Source organism: Ailuropoda melanoleuca, chromosome 7 (genome assembly GCF_002007445.2).
Source record: "Ailuropoda melanoleuca isolate Jingjing chromosome 7, ASM200744v2, whole genome shotgun sequence".
NCBI classification, from domain to species: domain Eukaryota; kingdom Metazoa; phylum Chordata; class Mammalia; order Carnivora; family Ursidae; genus Ailuropoda; species Ailuropoda melanoleuca.
In genome coordinates, this window is record NC_048224.1 from 55,003,006 (window position 1) to 55,022,809 (window position 19,804).

Here is a 19,804-nt window from a genome sequence, read left to right on the forward strand (position 1 = left end):
ACGATCTGAGCAGAAACCAAGAGTCAGGTGCTCAACCGACTGAGCCGCCCAGGCACCCCGAGCCGTATATGTAATTTTAAATTTTCTAGCAGCCACATTCAAATGAGTGGAAAGAAATAAGTGAAATCCAATTTAATGACCTATTTTAGTTAACCCAAACTATCCAAGAATCTATTCATCACATAATCGACATAGAAATTACTAAGATATTTTATATTTTTCCTTTTGTTCTCTTCGAAGTCAGCTGTGCGTCTATCTGAGACCTGGGGTTCAGCCCCATTGCAGGGCTCACTAGCTGTAACGCTGTTCCAGAGGACTCTCAGAGCATGATGTAATTTGCCCAGCGGCCGGCAGCCGTTCCAAGCTCTGGGCGCAGCTCCCGGTTCCCCTGCCCCTTGGGGGGCTCTGGGGTGTGGAGGCTGCTGCCCAGGTGTGCCCGGCAGCAGGGCCAGCTCATGAAGGTGTGGGTGCTGTCCCCTGAGGTGCATAAGCTCACGTGGGCTTCCTCCTGGGGGCACAGGTCTTCCCCGGGGGCCGGGTCCTCACCCTGGCCAGTGCCCGGGCCTCGGACTCGGGCAGCTACTCCTGCGTGGCCGTGAGTGCGGTGGGCGAGGACCGCCGGGACGTCGTGCTCTATGTCCACAGTGAGTCTCAGGCTCGGGGTGCCGTCTGGTCCAGGCCAGTGGCTCAAGAAGTTGGGGCTGGGGGTGCCCCCACCAGGCCCAAAGGGCGAGGGGCAGTTAGATGTGGGGAGCGCCGGCCTGAGACCCTGGCTGCCTTCACATGGGGGTCAGTTGGAGGTGAGCTCCCCTTTCGTGGACAGGTGGGTGGGCGGGCAGCCTGCACAGCCAGGAGCTCTGTGTTCAGGGAAAAGGTAGAAGGAGCGAGACGTGGCAGGAAGAGTACCGGGTCATGTCAGGAATCTATGTTCTCACTGTCCTAGGTGAAAGGGGGTAACTCCGTTCCAGAAAGGCAGTGGGGTGGGTGTTTGGAGCTTGTGAGTGTCATAGATGTGGGGTTCAAATCCTGCCTCTGCCACTCCTAGCTCTTTGAGCTAGGGCCAGTCACTCTGCTTCTCTGAGCCAGCCCGCCTGCCTTTCTTTCTTTCTTTTTCTTTTTCTTTCTTTCTTTCTTTCTTTCTTTCTTTCTTTCTTTCTTTCTTTCTTTCTTTCTTTCTTTCCTTTTCTTTCTTTCTTTTCTTTCTTTCTTCTTTCTTTCTTTCTTTCTTTCTTTCTTTCTTTCTTTCTTTCTTTCAGATTTTATTTATTTATTCGAGAGAGAGATCAGGGGGAAGAGCAGAGGGAGAGGGACAAGCAGACTCGGCACTGAGTGCAGAGCCCAATGCAGGGCTCCATCCCACGACCCTGAGATCATGACCTGAGCTGAAATCAAGAGTCGGGCACTTACCCCGACTAAGCCACCCAGGGGTCCCTGAGCCTCCCTTTCCTCATCTGTGAACTGGGGCAAAGATAGCACCCCCCCTTAGAGGGTGTCATGGGATTCGCTACCCTCATGAAGCACACGGCTACAGTCACTGTTGTTTTAACAATTCCTCTTCCGGGATTTTGTGGAGGTCTGCACAGGTGCATGAGGGAACTCTGGGAAACGTGGAGCCTCGGGTAGGAGGGGCGAGGAAGCTGTCCATTCTAGCTCTTTACCTTTGCTGGAGTGATAGCTAACAGGGATTGTGTACTGAAGTGCTCAGTGTGTCATTGTGTTTAATCTCACGGAGCCCCCATGAGGTGGGTACTTTCTTTAATCCCATTGCACAGATGAGGAAATCGAGGTCCAGAGAGGCTGAGTAACATCTCCAGGGCCTCACACAGTGCCTGGGTGGTAGACACAGGACTCCAACCCAGGAGCTCTGACTCCAGACCCTGCCTTCCTAACCCCAACACTGCTCTGGTCATTTTTGTACCAGGGGAAAAGGAGCTTTGGGGATCCGCTTTTTAAAAAACTTAAAAAAATAAAAATACTATATTTCTTTAAAATTTTTTTGAGATAATCGTGAATTCACACACAGTTGTAAGAATTAATACAGAGAGATCCTGGGTCCCCTTTACCCACTTTCCCTTGATGGTATCAGCTCGTACAGCTAACACAAAGCCGCACGTGGGTGATTGACCTTGTTATGACCCATCAGCCTATTCAGATTTGGAGCAGGTCTGGGAAGGTCCTGGAGGGGAGGATAAGAGGGTTACAGCTCCGGGCAGAGGCCCCCTCCTAAAGCTGACTCCCCATCGTCTGGTGTTGACCCAAGTCCCACCTACCTGCCTGAGACTCCTCTCCTGCCCCCTGCCACAGCGCCCCCAAGCATCCTCGGGGAAGAGCTGAATGTGTCCGTCGTGGCCAATGAGTCTGTGGCCCTGGAGTGCCGGAGCCAAGCTGTGCCCGCTCCCGTGCTGAGCTGGAGGAAGGACGGCCGCCCCCTGGAGCCGAGGCCCGGCATCCACCTCTCCCCAGACAAGGCCTTGTTGGAGGTGGGTGGCCTCTGGGGGTGCTGACGGGGATTCCATGCACAGCAGAGCTAGCCCTGGGCGGGATGGGGCCTGCGGGTGCCCCAACGAGAGCATTTCTGCTCAGCGTGACCCAGGCCCTGGGGCATGCCCTCCTGACCTGGTCAGAAGCTGCTGGAGTCCCTCCCTCAGTCCCCGCAAAGCTGAGCCTTTCTCTTTCCAACCGTTTTTCGCTCCTTGTTCAAAAGCCCCCTGGCCCTTGGGTGTTAGACCTCTTCATTGGGCCTCTGGCCCAGCAAGGGAAGGGTGGGTTAGGGTCAGGGACTCTGGGGTCAGCCTGGATTTACATTTCTGCCCCACCTCCTGCTGGCTCTGCCACCTTAGGCAGTGTCCTGACCACACGGGCCTCAGGTCTGTCACCTGTAATCACCTTGCCACCTTTTTCCTTTCTTATGAAAAGAAGGCCAGCCCCTAGAACTTTGAGCACCTTGATTTGGTTTCCTCTGCCTGGAATGCCCGCCTCTCCTCCCCTACATTGTTCAAAGCCACGACCTAGCTTCATCACCCACTCTGTCAGGATCTGACCTCTGAGGACAGGATCTTCTGCCCCCATCCTTCATTTTCCACCTTCCCTTCTGGTGTGTTGTTGGACTTCCCAAAGAGGCCAGGAGCAGATTAAAGGCAAGAGAAGGACTGGCCCAGCCACATACCCACCATCCTTAGCAGGGCCGGGCTGTGGATAGGAAGTGGGGTGAGGCTGGCAGGGCTGCCATTTGGGGAGCCCATTCCATGTGCCTGGCCCATGTCAGGCCACCACAAGCAGTAGCTTCTGGAAACGTCATGGTGTAGTAGGTGGGAGAGGTGCTGTCATTGCCCCCGGGTTCCAGGTGGGGGGGAGATGCAGTGAGGTAAAGTGTCCTGCCCAAGGTCACTCTGTCCAGGGGTAACCCCATCTCTGTGCTGCCCCTGCTGATGGGTCATTCTTGCTCTTGGCCAGGTGAGCAGAGCGGAAGTGGGGGATGCAGGCCGCTATACCTGTGAGGCGCTGAACCAGGCGGGCCGCTCGGAGAAGCACTACAACCTAAATGTCTGGGGTGAGAATCTTGGGGGCTGGTCTGGGGTCCCTCCCCCTGCCCCTGCTGCGGCTGGCTCTCCTGCCGCCCGGGGGAATGCTGCCTCGGTGGTTCCAGGAGGCAGGCTTTCTCTGTTGCCCATCCCTCTCCCTTCGCAGCCCACCACTCATCCCATATCTCTCTCTGTTCTTCTGTTCTTCCTCAGTGCCTCCTGTGTTCCCCTCAAGGGAACCCCGCACCCTGACTGTGACCGAGGGGCAACCTGCGAGGCTATCCTGTGAATGCCGAGGCATCCCCTTCCCCAAGATCTTCTGGAGGAAGGATGGTATGATTGCTTCCCTAGCCCAGCCCCACCCTCGGTGCCCCTGCCCTCACTGGGCGCCCCCAGCCCAGAGCCTAGCTGGGCTGGAGACAAGTGGGCTTACAGTCTTCGGGGTGGGCGTGCTCGTTGTGGAAGTGACGCTGCCTTCAGCCCCTCTCTACTCGGTCCCCGAGTCTGCCGGAGGCCCTAGACTTTTCCCACCCAGCAAGAGCTGGATTGGTCCTTAGACCTCTCTTCCAGAAAGCCCTCCCTGACCCCCACTCCAGGGCAGGGCAGGGCCTCCTGGACACGGCCCCTGTGTGTCAGCCTGTCATGTAGTCATCTCAGTCCTTCAGTGTCTGCTCTCCCATGAGTCTGAGCCCCGTGGGGCACTGTCTTGGCCACCGCTGAATTGCGGATCAGCACCTGGTACAAAAGAGGTGCTCGATAAGTCTCTGGAATTCATTCATTTAACCAGTATGTACTGAAACGCTCTCCGTGCCAGGCCCGTTGGAAATACGGTGGTGGATTTGGGTAGTCAGATGATAAACAGAGAGTTAGTGGATAACTTTGACGGAAGGTATGATCTATGGAGAAAAATAAAGCCAGAAGAGGAAGAAGATGTTTGTAGTTTCAGGCTGGGAGGCCAGGGCTGTTTCGCCAAGCAGAATTTAAGAAGGTGAAGGAGGGATGAACATGAGAATATTGCAAGGAAAAACATTTCAGGCAGAGGTATGAGCAGGTGCAAAGGCCCTGGGGCAGGAATAAGCCAAGTGTGTTTGAAGAGCTGGCAAAGAGGAAATGCGCTGGAGCAGAGTCAGCAAGGGAGAGGTAGCAGGAGATGGTCACCAGAGCGACGGGAGCTGGATGCAGGCCACTGTAATGATCTCGACTTTTACCTTGAGAGGGATGGGGCTACTGTAAAGGCTCTGGACAGAGGAGGGACACAATCCAATTTATACTCTAGCAAATTCACCCTGCCAGCCATGCGAACAGACCATTGAGAGCAAGGGTGGCCCTGACCGCCTGGACCAGGCGGGTAGCCATGAGGTGGCAAGAGGAGTCCAGTCTGGATGCGTTTTGAAGGTAGTGCTGGCAGATTTCCTGCCGGGCTGGGTAGAAAGAAAGAAGGAGGAGTCAGGGTAACTCAAGGTTTTGGTCTGAGAGTTAAGAGAGGGGTACCAGCATCACCGAGAGGGAGAACTTGGGGGGGGCAGGTCTGGGAACAGCCCTGGAGTTTGGGGCTTGTTAATTCGGAGACCTCTGTTAGGCACCCGATGAGATGTCAGGCGGGCAGTCAGGGGGAGGTGTCCAGAGCTGGAGGAGCGGTCTGGGCTAGGGATCCGTCTGGGAGCAGCAAGGCAGGCCAGCAGGGAAGAGAACATGGGCAGAGAAAAGGTAAGGGGGAGCTGCTTGCTCTCCCTCCCCAGGTCACTGCAGCTAGACGGATGGATCGTTCAGTAGCCTTCGTTGAGCCCAACTATGTGTCAGGCCCCAAGGAGCTCCTAAGGATCCCAGGGAGGATGTGAGGCAGGGTCTGCCTTCCTGAAGGGCCAGGCTGGGCTGGGATTCAGACGGGACACTGATCTGCAGGCAGATGTGTGGTGAGGAGAAGACTGGGGGTGCTGGGAGCTCAGAGGGGGAGCCAGGACCAGCTCTGGCATCCAGGGAAGACTTCTTGGTCGAGGTGCTGTGGAAGCAGACACCAGAAGGTGTGAGCAGGAGTTGGCCAGGATGGGAGGAGGGGAGGACAAACATTCTGGGTGGAAGGACCAGAGGCTTCTTTCTCGCTGCATCCAGGTGAGCCCTTGCCAGGGGAGGGGAACAGCCTGGAGCGGGTGTCAGCTGTGGGGCGGCTGCTGTACCTGGGACAGGCCCAGCTGGCCCAGGACGGCACATACACCTGTGAGTGCAGCAACGTGGCGGGAAATAGCAGCCAGGACCAGCTGCTGGAGGTGCATGGTGAGCCGGGCTGGGATGACCTGAACCAGGTAGAAGGGCCCAGAAGGGGGGGGGGGGAACCAAGCATGCTGGTAGGGCGAACCGTACCCTCCAGAATCCCAGCAATGGCAGGAACTGTGGCAATGAGAACAATTTCACGTGCCTTCTTAGACGGCTGGCGTTTGATGAACCGCCCCTCCGAGTCAGCTCGCTCCAGCTCGTGACCAGCACGAGAGAGGGGCAACGGGGTCCCAAGCAGCCCCCATTGGCCCAGAGAAATCAAATATATCTTGAAACAGTTGGAAACAAAGCAATATAAGAAGTATGCAAAGCTCCCGCATCTGCTTGTCCTGCAGGGATGAAAGTAGGTTTGCTGCCTTGTAAAAATCATTCTAGAAAACACACCCAGGAAGAGCGCTGCTCAGCACCCCACCTACGCAACAATGGCCTGCCCCAAACGGTCCCCAAACGACTGTTTAAGCTCCAGGAAGTCCCTGGTTTCTGAGGAAGGAGACCCCTTCACAGATTGTCAGGGCCATGCTGTGTGACCTTGTCCTCCAAACAGCGGGCCTGCCCCTGATTCCCAGGGGCAGGAGAGGGGCCGGGGGTACTGTTGTGACCCGATTATAGAAATGGAAAATGGGTGTCCCGAGAGGTGAGGTCACCTGGCAAGGTCACACAGCCAGCGAGTGGCCGGGGGAGCATAGGCCTGTGCGCGGGCGGGCCTGGTTCATGGTGAGGGCCTGGTGCCCAGCAGCCCCGGCGGCCTGCGCTGACATGCTTTCTCCACATCCTCAGTTCCCCCTCAGATCGCTGGCCCCCGGGAGCCCCATACACAGGTCTCCGTGGTCCAGGATGGGGAGGCCACTCTGCAGTGCAATGTCACAGGGAAGCCCCCGCCCAGGGTGACGTGGGAGCGGGACGGCCAGCCGCTGAGGCCCGAGCCTGGCTTACGGCTGCAGAACCAGGGTCAGAGGCTGCACGTGGAGCGGGCTCAGGCTGCCCACAGCGGACACTACAGCTGCGTGGCCGAGAACGTGGCCGGAAGGGCTGAGAGGAGGTTTGCGCTCTCCGTGCTGGGTAAGCACTGGCAGTGTGCTGGAGGAGGACGGAGAGTGGGGCTGATTGGAGAGAGCAGGGCCAGTCCAACCTGCAGGCACAGCCCCTTGTTCTTCCAAGAGTCAGGCCACTAATGGGGCCCCTGTTGGGGGGAAGCCTTGAATATTTCTTTCAAAATCAGGGCTGGCTCCAAATAGCTCTCATTTCCTCCCTCCTTCTTTCCCTTACTTGCTGTTCCCCTACTCCGTTCCTAGCCCTGGGGAAATAAGCAGTCTCTATTCTGCAGGACTCATGTGTGATGGGGGGATCCGGGGCCTGTGAGAGACAAGAAAGAGCCTCCAAACTGTCATGGGAAGTCAGGGCGGCCTCCTGTAGGAGGCGACCTTTTAGCTGAAATGTAAAAGCTGAGTAGGAGTTAACCAGGTGCCGGGGTGAGGGGAACGGTGTGCAGGGCAGAGGGAACAGACTCTACGGAGGCCTGGAGAGGTGATTTGGCACTTTCAGGGTGGCTGCAACAGCCTTCTGATTCCAATCTTTTATTGAGCTCCTACCGTAAGCCTCAGGGTAGGAGCAGGAAGTGGTAAGAGATAAGATGGGCAGGGCTGGGTTTAGGGAGGCCTTTCTCATCATGCCTTCCCCCACCCCTCTACCCCCCTCCACCCCCCAGGGATCCCTGGCCTCGCCCACTTAGCCCCTGTCTGATAGAGCGTGGCTTCCTTCTGGAATGGATCCTTTAGAAAGTGAGAGGTGCCACTTACCCTGCTGTGTGGATTCAGGGGGCGTACCTGTGTTCCCCCTGGCTCTAGTTCCAGTCCCGTTGCTCAGCACTAGGCACTATGCTAAGCTCTTGTTGAATCCTCCTTGGCCTCCTTCTGAGGGGGTGGGGAAACTGAGGCCCAAGGTGTTTGCCTGAAGCCAAAGCCCAGCCTGTGGCCACCAGTCACTCCCTTCAGTGGGAGCCCCTTTGATCTTGTCACTTCTCTCCTCGGGCTCTCCTGATTGGGGGTGGGGGACCTTGTAGGGGGACAGCTGTTGGGGGGCGCAGGGAAGGAGCATACGTGTGCAGCCTGAATGCGGTTTCTCCTCTGTGTCTAGTGCCCCCACAGCTCATCGGAGACTTGGATCCGCTGACCAACGTCTCTGCTGCCTTGCACAGCCCCTTGACGCTGCTCTGTGAAGCCACAGGTGTCCCACCCCCAGCGGTCCGCTGGTTCCGAGGGGAGGAGCCCATCAGCCCCGGGGAGGACACCTACCTCTTGGCAGGTAAGGTGCCAGCCAAGGGGCTATCTGGTTCTCAGGTCTGGCCCTCTGCCTCTACCTCTGTTTATCACATGTTCCTGACCTCTGACCCTTTGCTGCCAGGCCTGGTTGGGATAACCATTGAGCTGTTGGTCCCCCAAGAGTACAACCTAAAACACTGGCTAGGTGAGGTGCTCCAGGAAAAACAATTGGATTTAAATAAGTTTGGAAAAGACTTCCTGCTCTGTTCCCCTCCTGAAGACTGACAGTGACTATTTGCATAGTTTAGGTTCTGATAAGTCCTGCAGCAGGAAAAAAAAAAATTCTCATGGCATATCTATAAAATCCCCCAGAACAATAACAAACTTTTGAAATGCTGAGTTAAGCCCCTTCTCTGAATATTCATCCTGCCCACAAAGTTGGCTTATGATGGTTCTTATTGGTATACAAATGGGGAAACTGAGGCCCAAGAGACAGTGTCCCATTCAAATCTTACAGGAACTTCAAGACCACTGAAGCTCAGTTTCAGTGATTCAGCCAAAGCTGCGATGGCAAATAAATTTTCCCCTGTGCACCACTTCTGAGCACGTGGTAGGGGCGTCCAGATACCTTGTGATGTGAATTCAGAGACTGCCTCTGGGCAGAAAGGAGCATGGCAGTCCATAGTGATGTCTGCCCTGGGCTCAGGAACAGCAGTAATGATATGTCCTGTGTATCTGCCTTCCCTGGGCAGGTCTTAGGTGACCCTTGGTTGCATTCCCCTGAGAGCAGCTGGCTTGCCTCTGAGAGGTTCTTGGGAGAAGGCGGCCTTTTTTCTAGGTCTGCTAGAATAGAATGGGTGCGTCTGGCCTGGGCCAGGACTGCAGAGCCCATTGCTGTCCTTTTAGCCCCAGCCAGTCCCCAGAACCAGGGGTAGCCAGGGGACATATCCTTCTTACTAGAAGAGGGTCCTCAAGTTTACCCATGTGCCTATCTAATGTCCGCGGGCTCCCTCCGTTTACTCTCCTGGGCCTCAGTTTCCCCATCTGAGGAAAGGAGCACTGGGGGAGGCAGATACACACACATCTAATGACAGCACCTGGTGCGCTCTTGTACCCGGTGAGCAGCCTGGGCTCCGCTTGGGACGGAGGCTGCTCATAGCTGTGCTTGGAGCCCCTCCGCCTCCTCCCCAGGTGGCTGGATGCTGAGGATGACCCGGGCACAAGAGCAAGACAGAGGTTTCTACTCGTGCCTGGCAAGCAACGAAGCTGGAGAGGTTCGGAGGAACTTTAACGTCGAAGTCCTGGGTATGTCACAGCCCCATTCTCCTGCACACCCCACAAATTCCTCCTCTCCCACCTAGGAGCTTCTGGGGACCCGTGCCCAGGACGTCGGGCTCGTGCTGTAGCAGGGGGCTCAGCACAGGAAGGAGGGAGAGGCCAAGCCTTGTTTTCTTTGCCTGATCAGCAACCTCTGTTCGGAGGCTGTCATGGAACTTTCTGGAAACAGCAAGGACTAACCCAAAGTGGAAGGGGGCAAATATTTTCAACTCCACCTAACTGCCTTCCTCTGGTCAGGGCCTTCCCCCAGAGGCACTGGTACTTCCCCCTCAGCCAGCACCAAATGTTTATTGAACTCACTGCCCCATGGAAGCAGGCACAAGAGGATGGGAAACTGAGGCACAGGGAACTGAAGGCAGTTGCGTTAGGCTCTTGGTTCTGGGCTCTTGCCTTCCTGCTTCATGGTCGTTCAGCCAACCCTTGTCAGTAAGCATCTGTCTCCCTGCTTCTCCCAGTTCCTCCCAGGATTGAGAACGAGGACCGGGAGGAGTCAGTCAAGGTCCCCGAGGGGCAGACAGCTCACCTGACATGCAACGCCACAGGTAAGGGCCACATACACGGTGGGCTGAGAGAAGCATGAGAAGAGAGCTTCAGAGAGAAGGGGGTACCAGAGTCCCAGCCTGCCCCCAGCCCCACTCCTCCTCATGGAGGGTCTCTGTATATCATAAACTTGGCACCATATCCCTGCTCATCTTTGCACCCGCTATGCCTCTGGCCCCAAACACTCCTCCCCACTCCTCACACAACTACAGACCTTTGCTTCCAGGCCTTTCTACAAGGAGTCCTTGGCTGACCCCTTGGGCCCATGGGCTACCTCCACTGGGCTCCCATAGGCCCCAGGGCTTTCTTGTCCCAGCACTAAGCACACTGGACCGTAGTAACCTTGGGACATCTGTGTACCCCAGTCAGGCTCTGAGGTCCTTGAGGACCCAAGGACTGCTTAGTCACCATGGTTTTCCCAGTGTCTAGCAGAGTAGGCTCCCATTAATGCTTGTGGACTGGGCTGTCTGGCTGGCTGGATGGATGGACGGATGGATGGAAGGAAGGATGGATAGATGGAAGGATGGATGTGGAGGTGGGTGGGTGGGTGGATGGATGGATGGATGGATGGATGGATGGATGGATGGGGAGGTGGGTGGGTAGGTGGGTGGATGGATGGATGGATAGGTGTGTGAGTAGGTGAGTGGATAGATGGATGGATGGAGAGAGAAGTGGGTGGGTGGTTGGTGAAAGGAATGACTTACCTTTCTGTCTTGCCTGTCTACACCAAGTCATCTCAGCCCACTCCTCCATAAGGAAAAGGCAATCAACCACATAGGAAAGGACCCAGACCAGGCTTGGTGGCTGCTTCTGTGTCTTGCTCTGCTGTCTGGGCCTCTGGGACTGAGATGGAGAATCCATGTCCTCTGCCCTATCCTGGAGCCACCTCTGACCTCTTGGCCAACCCAGTCAGAGCCTGCTGAATTGTCTCACCTGCTTCCCCATCCTTACAGGCCACCCACAGCCCAAGGTCACGTGGTTCAAAGATGGCCGGCCCCTGGCTGGTGGAGACGCCCACCACATTTCTCCAGACGGAGCCCTCCTGCAGGTGCTCCAGGCCAACCTGTCTAGCTCTGGCCACTACTCCTGCATTGCAGCCAATGCTGTGGGCGAGAAGACCAGACACTTCCAGCTTAGTGTCCTGGGTAAGTGCTGGGCCTCTCCCAGCTGCCCTGGGCACCAAGAGGAGGGAGAACCAAGGTGACCAGCTCCTTACAGACAGCCCTTGTGTCCCACAAAGCCCTTTCCTATTTTTCCCCCCATTTCTCTGGGTTCAACAGCAACAACAAAATTATAGCTCTGTTGGCCGAACAGTTATGGGCTAGGCATTTGGACAGGCCTGATTGGTTGGATCTTCACAACAAGCGTAGGAGGTGGGAGATGTGCTTGTCCCTGTGTCACCAATGAAGCCTGTGGCGTAGAGAGGTAACAGGGCCCCCGGGTGTCCATCTCCCGATCAGCACGAACTGTCTTGTCAGGAGAAACAGGGCTCTAGTATATGAGAGGGACACAGCCTGGCTTAAGAAAATCTGTTTCTAAAAATGCTGGCAGTAAAGGGGACAGTCCCCCGTGGGGCCTGAAAGAGGAACTCTTAGGACCAATGAAAGCGGAGCTATTCGTGTATCAGGGAAACCTCTGGAACACAAGCAGAACTGACAAGGCTCTGGTAAATCAGTAGATCATCTGGATGTTAAGAAACTACTGGGGAAATTGAGGCAGAACTAGTCCAGCCTCCTCTGTGGCATGGCTTAGTGGTGGAAAGCCTAGGGTCCAAAGCTAAGCACCAGGGTCTGAGACTTTTCTGGGTCCTCAGGCCCAGGGTTAGGGATCTCTGTTAACAGTCACACCCCCCTGCCTCCCCACAGTGGTCCCCACCATCTTGGGAGTGACCGAGGACAGTGCGGACGAAGAGGTGACGGTGACCATCAGCAACCCCATTTCTCTGATCTGCGAGGCACTGGCCTTCCCCTCCCCCACCATCACCTGGATGAAGGATGGTGCCCCGTTTGAGGCCTCAAACAACATCCAGCTCCTCCCAGGTGATGCCCTGTGTAGGGGGAGAGCGAGGGGACAGGTGACACGTTCTTGGGCTGGGTTAGAGGAAGGGACTGGTGAGCCTGAGGTCATGTGACCTCCGGGTGACCCCGGCCCCTGCCCCTGCAAGCAGGCACCCATGGGCTGCAGATCCTGAATGCCCAGAAGGAAGATGCGGGCCAGTATACCTGTGTGGTCACCAATGAACTCGGGGAGGCCATGAAGAACTACCACGTGGAAGTGCTCAGTGAGTCAGGGACCCTCCAGGGCACCAGCAGGGAGGCAGGAGGCTGCGTGGGAGCCTGTGGGCCCCCGGTACCTGGGCCCCGCAGACACCCTAGGCACCTACCTATGCCTTGTCTCCGCTGATGGTCCGGGGCAGTGAGGGCTGATGCAGTCACTTAGGGCCAGGGCCCCAGGAGAAGGGGGAACAAGTGAGTTAGGACTTGGGTCACGTGGATGCCCAGATCCACACCAGTCCTGGTTTCCTTCTGCCTCCTGCACTGCGGTATGGCCAGAGGCCCCATGACTTGAGACCCCGCACCCCCAGAATGGCCCACAGAGGTCACCCCAGGAATTTCCCTGCCCCAGACCTGCCCTGTCCTATAAAGCACTGACAACCAGTAATCTCTCCCCTAAGTGAACAGCCGCAGGAGCGGGTCGGTCTTCAGGCTCCCTGTTTCTCGGCGCTCGGGAAGCAGACCCCCCTTTCTGGGACTGCCCTGGGTGCAGGGTGAGCCCTGGGTCTCAGCACTCCTTTCCTAGGCCTGCTTCTCAGACGCCCTTGTGGTTTTCAGTCCCCCCTTCCATCTCCAAAGATGACGCCTTGGGGGAGGCCAATGTGAAGGAAGTGAAGACCAAGGTCAACAGTACCTTGACCCTGGAGTGTGAGAGCTGGGCCGTGCCCCCACCCACCATCAGCTGGTACAAGGACGGACGGGTGAGTGAGGAAAGCCCGGGGACCCCCTGCTTCTGCTTGGAACCTTCCAGAGAAGCCCGTCAGAGCACCTGGTCCCATAGCCGGCCTGGGCCCTGCCTCACTTTATATTTTAAGAAGAAATCCAGCTGTTTGTGGGGAACAGGCTTCATCGACATTAAACTCTATATTTACCCATTTAACTCCCGGTTTTTCAGCCATATGGGTTTGGTGTTATAAAATTGTCTGAGCACTACCATTACTTCGTGTGGTATTCTTAAAATTTTATTGAAACGTAAGTAGGTGTGGGGTGCCTTAGTAGCACAGTCCGTTGAGCGTCTGACTCTTGGTTTCGGCTCAGGTCACGATCTCAGGGTGGTGAGATCGAGCCCCACATCAGGCTCCGTGCTGAGCGTGGAGTCTGCTTGATATTCTCTCTCTCCGTCTCCCTCTGTCCCTCCCTCCACACTCGCTTGCACGTGCTCTCTCTCTCTCGAATAAATAAATTACAAATATATATATAATATATATNCAACGTGGCCGGCGAGGATGACCAGGACTTCAGTGTGCTCATCCAGGGTGTGTGGGGGCCAGTGGGGCTGGGGAGGTGGGACAGCTGGGGGTGGGAAGCGTCCATGCTTCTGGAACAGTCTGGCAGGAAGACTCTGTTCCTGCTGGCTTCTTCCCTTTCTCTTTGCTGGCTGGCGTGTCTTACCTCCAGGCCCTTAGCCCTGGCCTGGGCTCTTCCATTAACTGACTTTGTGACTTGGGGCCTTCATTGCCCTCCCGACCGGCCTTGGTTTTACCTTCGTCAAGTGTGGCTCATCCGATCAGGGCGCCTTGAGGGCCCCCACCACTTCTGAAAGCCAATGATTTTGTGCCTCTATGCCCCAATAAACTCTGGCTAAAACTTAGGATCTGGCTTCCTCTCCTGAGAGGTGTCAGCATGTCATGGGGAGTCTTTTGAGGCCACTGGACATGAGCCACAGAGGGCAGGAAGCTTATCCTAGTGCCGAGCATAGTAGTTGCTCAATAAACGCCGGTGGAAAGACTGAGTGAATTTAAAAACCTCCTTAACCGACGAGATCTGCTCTAACCGTGGCATTCCCACACCTTAGAGAGGCTAGCACGGGAATCTCTTTGAGCAGAGACGCTTCCCCGTCCCTCGGCTGTGTGTTCTAACAGCTTTGTCCCCCACCCCAGTGCCCCCCATGTTCCAGAAGGTGGGCGATGCCAGTGCAGCCTTCGAGGTCCTGTCCCGGGAAGAAGAGGCCCGGGGTGGGGTGACGGAATACCGGGAGATTGTGGAGAACAACCCTGCCTACCTGTACTGTGACACCAATGCCATCCCACCCCCGGAGCTCACCTGGTACAGGGACGACCAGCCCCTCTCGGCCGCAGACGGGGTGTCTGTTCTGCAAGGTAGTTTAGAGTGCACAGAGAGCTCGGGGCATTTGCAGGCACGGGTCGGGGTTCACCCACCTCAGAGCTGGGCTCCTTAACTGCCCTTATGAATCCTTGGAGCTCTCCCGTGTGCTGCTTGCTGTGTGGCTGTGTGACCACAGGCAGGCCACACGACCACTCTGGACCTTGGCTGCCTTTTGTAAACCAGGGCTAGACGCTCCTTGCCTATTTGAAGGCAAGAATGGGGGCCCTCTTTGCCCCCCTGGTTTTTAGACCTGAGGCTCTCACCTGGGCCATGCCCACCTCTGGGCCTCAAGATCTGTAATGTCCTGGGATAACCGGCCAAAGCTGGTGTCTTTCTCGGCAGGGGGATCCAGTTCCTTTAGTGAGATCTCATGAGGACCACACTGAGGGCGTGAGGCGGGGGGCGGAGGGGCAGGCATAGAGCGCTGTACCATCTCATCAGCGGGGACTCGGTGACCTTTCAGCTTAGGGTTTGTCCTGTGTCCTGGAGCAATGGTGGGGCTGGTCGGGGGTGGAGATGAGGTGGTTTGCACGGGCCTCTAGACAAATAGGGTCATTCCAAGGTTTGTACTTTGGTGCTTGCAAAAGACAACAGCCTCTTGGGGATGGAGAAGAGGCAATGCTTACTGAAGGCTGTTTATCCTTGTCAGAAACCCCTGATTGACCCCTCAACCTGGCCACTGCCCTTGGACCCGGACAATGGTCCAGATCCTGGGTACACAGTGAGCTCAGTCACGTGCTGATTCCTACCTCCGATCCTGACTCACGTGCTGATTCCTACCTCCGATCCTGACCAGAGGTTAATCTCAGACATCAGCTGACCACCCCCCTCCCCCCGGTCCTAGCCATTAACCTCCAGCCCCACCATTGTCCTCTGACCCCGGCCACTGACCCTTAATCATGGGCACATAGTAGTTGTGGTCACAAATGGACCTTAATTCTGAACCTGACCATAGATTAATTTCACATATTAAGTGATCCCCAAACGTAGCTGCTGTTTCTCCCAGCCCACTACTGTCCCTGGCTCTGCAGGTAATGAGCCCCTGGTCCTAACCCTGGGCCAGCGATCCCCCCAACCCAGAATCCTGAACACATGGTGACCCTAACCCGGCTCCGCTGGAGACTGCCTCTAGCCCCGCAGAGATGCCAGGGTCTGGCCCTGGCTGTCTCTTGATCACAGGGGTTCCCAGGTGACACCTCCCAGGACCCCATCCCCCAACCCCAATCACCACAGCCCAGGAGCCAACTCATTGCCTCCCAAAAACCTATCCCTGGACATTGGCCAGCTCTCTGCCTCCATGGAGGAGCTGGCTCCTTGCTGCTGGGCACTCTTCGGAAGCCTCAGTTCTTCCGTCTGTGGAATGGAAGGAGTAGCACCAGTTCAGAGGCCATGAAACTGCTCAGCCCAGGGCCTGGCCTGCAGCAAGCAGGGCAGGCTGCTTCTCTCCATTTCACAGAGGACATGGGGCAGTGATGTCTTCGGGGTCCCCTGCCTCCTTGCCCTCGTTCACGCCTCTGTCCTGTGTCCCCGCAGGAGGTCGGGTCCTGCAGATCCCCCTGGTGCGTGAGGAGGACGCTGGGAGGTACTCATGCAAGGCCTTCAACGAGGTGGGCGAGGACTGGCTGCACTACCAGCTGCTTGTGCTGAGTGAGTGGCCAGCTCGGGGCCAGAGGGTTTCGGTTAGCAGGCCCCAGGGGGGCCTCCCTGCTGAAGAGGGTCAAGGCGCAGTGCACGTTCAGTCCTGCTGTACTGGGAGGTTGGTCACATAGGGCACGCGAGCTCGGACTGGGCTCAAATTGCAAGTGGCCTGCTTTCTAGCTGTATCACCTTGAGCAAATCACAGCCCTCCCGGTGCCCCAGATTCCTTAGCTGCATCAGGGCCCCTCTCCCCTCCATGTCCACCCCCCACCCCGGGGACCTTTCCCAGGCAGGCCGCCTGCTCCTCACCCTGCTCTCCCTGCCCCCCCAGCCCCACCTGTGATCCTGGGCCACACGGAGGAGCTGGTGGAGGAGGTAACCGTCAACGCCAGCAGCACCGTCAGCCTGCACTGCCCGGCCCTGGGCAACCCCGTGCCCACCATCGCATGGCTCCAGAACGGGCTGCCTCTCTCCCCGAGCCCACGGCTGCAGGTCCTGGAGGACGGGCAAGTCTTGCAGGTCAGGGCATCCCCCAGCTCAGCAACTGCTGTGACTCGGTCCTGCTTGTCCGGGAACCAAGGAGCTGCCGTTATCTGTGCCAAATGAGGCTTTTTGCTGGAAAGCATGTTGGAGCACCCGGAACTTAATTCAGCCCACCAAGTAATCTTACGCGAGCAGCTTGCTGACAGCACAGGGCTGCACTTAGTACCCGAAAAGGACACATATGCACGCCCACCTAGAGCCCAACGTGGCACCGGCAGCCCTGCTTGGGGCCCCGGGGGGAGACTGTTGTCACCACATAGTTTGCTGCAGGGATCATCCAGCATCCGCCTCACATGCGCCCTGAATGTCACAAAGAGCCCTTTGGGGATGTGGGGTGGGGGGTGTCTATCCGCCGAGCCCCCTGAGCGCTGCTCCGTGCAGACAGAGGTGGCCGGCCATCTGGGGGCGGGAGCCCTCACAGCACTTCCTCGGGGAGCCCAGAGCCGGCAGGCCTGTGGGGTCTCCCAGGCACCTTTTCCCTGTGCCCGCAGGTCTCCACGGCGGAGGTGGCCGATGCCGCCAGCTACATGTGTGTGGCCGAGAACCCCGCAGGCTCCTCAGAGAAGCTCTTCACCCTCAGGGTACAAGGTGAGCTGGGCTGAGCAGCGGCCCCTGGGGGTTCCCAGCTGAGGAGGGCTGGTGCTCTGGGCTGGCTGTGGCCTGCTCCGTGGGTTAACCTTGCGGGGAGATACGGCCCCTCTTCCCACCCGGGGCAGGGGGGCTCCACCTTGTTGCCTCCAGCGTCCTGGGCTCTGGGCTTGTGCGCAAAGTGCGTGGAACCCAGCTGGCGTGGGGCCGACACGTTCCCCAGACCGACCTTCCAGTGGAGCTAGGAGGCCAGCCCCCATGTACAGCTCAGAGAGGTCACCTGGTAGAGGCTTTCCCCCTCGTTGGCCATGAGCTCGGCCTCCAGATGTGGGGCAGCTGTGGCCTCAGGGGCAGAGGTGTGATGGGGCGGAGCACTCCAGGTCTAGGACTCAGGCCCAGATTGATATTTCAGCCCTGCCACTGACCAGCTGAGTGGCTTTGGGGAAGTGACTCTCCCTCCCTGATCTCTGAGCCCCGTGTTCTCATCTGTGAGGCAGTTGTGACAAACGGGCTGTTGCACGGCCTTGTTTGAAGATGGGTCAGGACGAGGCACCAGGAGCTCCTCGAGGCCGTGTTCTACTCTGTGGCTCTCGGCCCCCTGCTGGAATGTGTTCTCATGTGTCTTTCTGTCTCCTGGTGGCTCTGGGGACAGCCCCCCCACGAATCACAGGTCCGAACTTGGAGCAGGTCACTGCCATCATCAACAGCAGCATCTCCCTGTCCTGTGACGTCCATGCTCACCCGAGCCCTGAGGTCACGTGGTACCGGAACAGCCAGGCCCTCTCCCTGGGGAAAGAGGTCTTCCTCCTGCCTGGTGGGTAAACTGAGGCTTGGAGCCTAGCCTGAGGCTGTGTGGGGAGTCTGAGTTGCTTCCTTCAACCTGGGACCAGACGGGGAGTCTGGGAAGGCTTGAGGGCTGTGGGCCTGGGGCCTGCTCGCTGGTGTAAGGGGGCTGGTTTCCCTGGCAGGCACCCACACACTGCAGCTGGCCCGGGCACAGCCGTCAGACTCCGGGATGTACGCGTGTGAGGCCCTCAACGCCGCCGGCCGAGACCAGAAGCTGGTGCAGCTTAGCGTGCTGGGTATGTCCCGTCTGTCCCCCAAACTGCTGTGTTCCCCACTCCTTCAGTGACCCCTCAGCCCCTCACTCTGAGGCGGTACAGCCAGGAGAGGGGCAGCCGGCCCTGGAGAAGCCTGGGATGCCCATACCCTCTGGGCAGCGTGGTGGGAAGATCCTGGTCTCTAAAGTTGGACACATTGGGTTTGAGACAGCTGTGCACGTATTTGCTCTGTGACCTTGGGCAAGTCACCCTCCCTCTCGGAGCCTCAGGCCTCCTGTCTGCAAGGGGACAGTTGGCATAAGGATTAAATGAGGGTATGTGAGTGCTTACCCTGTGCTGGGCACACAGTGCACTCTGAAGTCGAGGAGGGGACAGTGGGACAGCCACAGGAGCTGGCCCGGGAAAGGCCCTTCCCAAGCCCGATTGATCAGAGGTTCTCAGCACAGAGCCTGTTTCCGGGCTCCTGGTCTTCAGAATCCTCTTGGGGCAAAGCTGGCTCAAGTTGTCATGAGCCAGGACTCACTGGAAGATTCCTTTTAGCCCTGGATCTAGTTGATTCATTTGTGCGTGTTCACCTACTGTGTGCGTGCCAGACGCTGTGCCAGACCCTGTGGGCCCACAGCCAGGGGTGGGGGTTTCTACACTGGTCTGCTGGAGGGACGTGGGCTGTGGGGAACCCTAGGGAGGGCTCTAACCCAGCCAGGGCCTCCCCTGTGTTGGAAAGAGCCCAGGAGGGCCTTCGGAGCATCTCCCCTTCTAGGAGGCTGAGGCCCAGAGAAGGCAGGAGGCTGTGCCCCGGTCACCCAGCAGGTCCTTGGCACACTGACCTGGACTCTCTTCCTCCAATTCCCTGGGTCTGGGCCATCCGTGGCGGGGGTTCCACCGTGTGACACTGTGGGCTTCCATCGGCTCTTACGTACGGCTGGAACTGGGGAGGACGCCGGGGAGGCTGGCGTGCCTCACCTGCTCACCTGCTGCCCCAGTTCCCCCCACCTTCAGGCAGCCTCCCAGCGGCCCCCAAGATGCGATCGTGGTCCGCGCCGGGGACAGAGTAGTCCTGAGCTGTGAGACCGACTCACTCCCTGAGCCGACCGTGACCTGGCACAAGGACGGGCAGCCCCTGGGCCTGGCACAGCGCACCCAGACTCTGCTGGGGGGGCAGAGGCTGGAGATCCGTGACACCCAGGTGAGCAGCCCGTGGCATGGGCGTCCATGGGTGGCTGTGGGTCCCGGTCCTGGCGAGCCTGGGCAGCTGTGTGGCAGGACGTGGGGACTGCTGCCTCCTCGGCCCACAGGCCCTCACACGGAGTCGATTAGCAGCCTCCAGGGTGAGAGCCATGAGAAGAGCGCAGGGCTCCAACCTGGTTCTGATCTGACCTTGAGCAAGTCCATTCCCCATCACCTGCCTCCGTCTTCCTGGGATCTAGATTCTCCAGGCCCCTCTGGCTACGACTCCCTGGGAGTTTGCTCTGCCCACCCTCCCTGGTGTGGATTAGACACTCACAAGTGTTTGCTGGATGCATATTGGCCGCTCCTTTGGGAAACGGTGCCAGGCTCCTCTCTCCTGGCCCAGCGCCATCCCCACAGCGAGGGACTTTTCCTCCTGGCTTGGCTGGCTTGCAGGCCCAGGAGAGGGTGGGGGTCTGGAACCTAGCTCACTCACCTCC

The 19,804-nt window shown here is 57.7% G+C and overlaps 1 protein-coding gene across 1 annotated transcript in view; it reads left to right on the forward strand.

The window, feature by feature from the left end:
• The window catches only part of HMCN2 (hemicentin 2), a 139,923-nt gene that overhangs the window by 81,882 nt on the left and 38,237 nt on the right, over positions 1-19,804 (forward strand). The window contains exons 38-58 of the mRNA XM_034663740.1: positions 521-644; positions 2,305-2,480; positions 3,454-3,550; positions 3,735-3,854; positions 5,631-5,792; positions 6,570-6,851; positions 7,926-8,093; positions 9,242-9,355; positions 9,844-9,930; positions 10,882-11,073; positions 11,794-11,967; positions 12,096-12,209; positions 12,760-12,902; positions 13,409-13,457; positions 14,082-14,300; positions 15,841-15,954; positions 16,277-16,464; positions 16,980-17,076; positions 17,729-17,890; positions 18,045-18,158; positions 19,121-19,323. Of these exons, the coding sequence (XP_034519631.1) occupies positions 521-644; positions 2,305-2,480; positions 3,454-3,550; positions 3,735-3,854; positions 5,631-5,792; positions 6,570-6,851; positions 7,926-8,093; positions 9,242-9,355; positions 9,844-9,930; positions 10,882-11,073; positions 11,794-11,967; positions 12,096-12,209; positions 12,760-12,902; positions 13,409-13,457; positions 14,082-14,300; positions 15,841-15,954; positions 16,277-16,464; positions 16,980-17,076; positions 17,729-17,890; positions 18,045-18,158; positions 19,121-19,323 (3,099 nt within the window). The remainder of the gene's footprint in view (positions 1-520; positions 645-2,304; positions 2,481-3,453; positions 3,551-3,734; positions 3,855-5,630; positions 5,793-6,569; positions 6,852-7,925; positions 8,094-9,241; positions 9,356-9,843; positions 9,931-10,881; positions 11,074-11,793; positions 11,968-12,095; positions 12,210-12,759; positions 12,903-13,408; positions 13,458-14,081; positions 14,301-15,840; positions 15,955-16,276; positions 16,465-16,979; positions 17,077-17,728; positions 17,891-18,044; positions 18,159-19,120; positions 19,324-19,804) is intronic.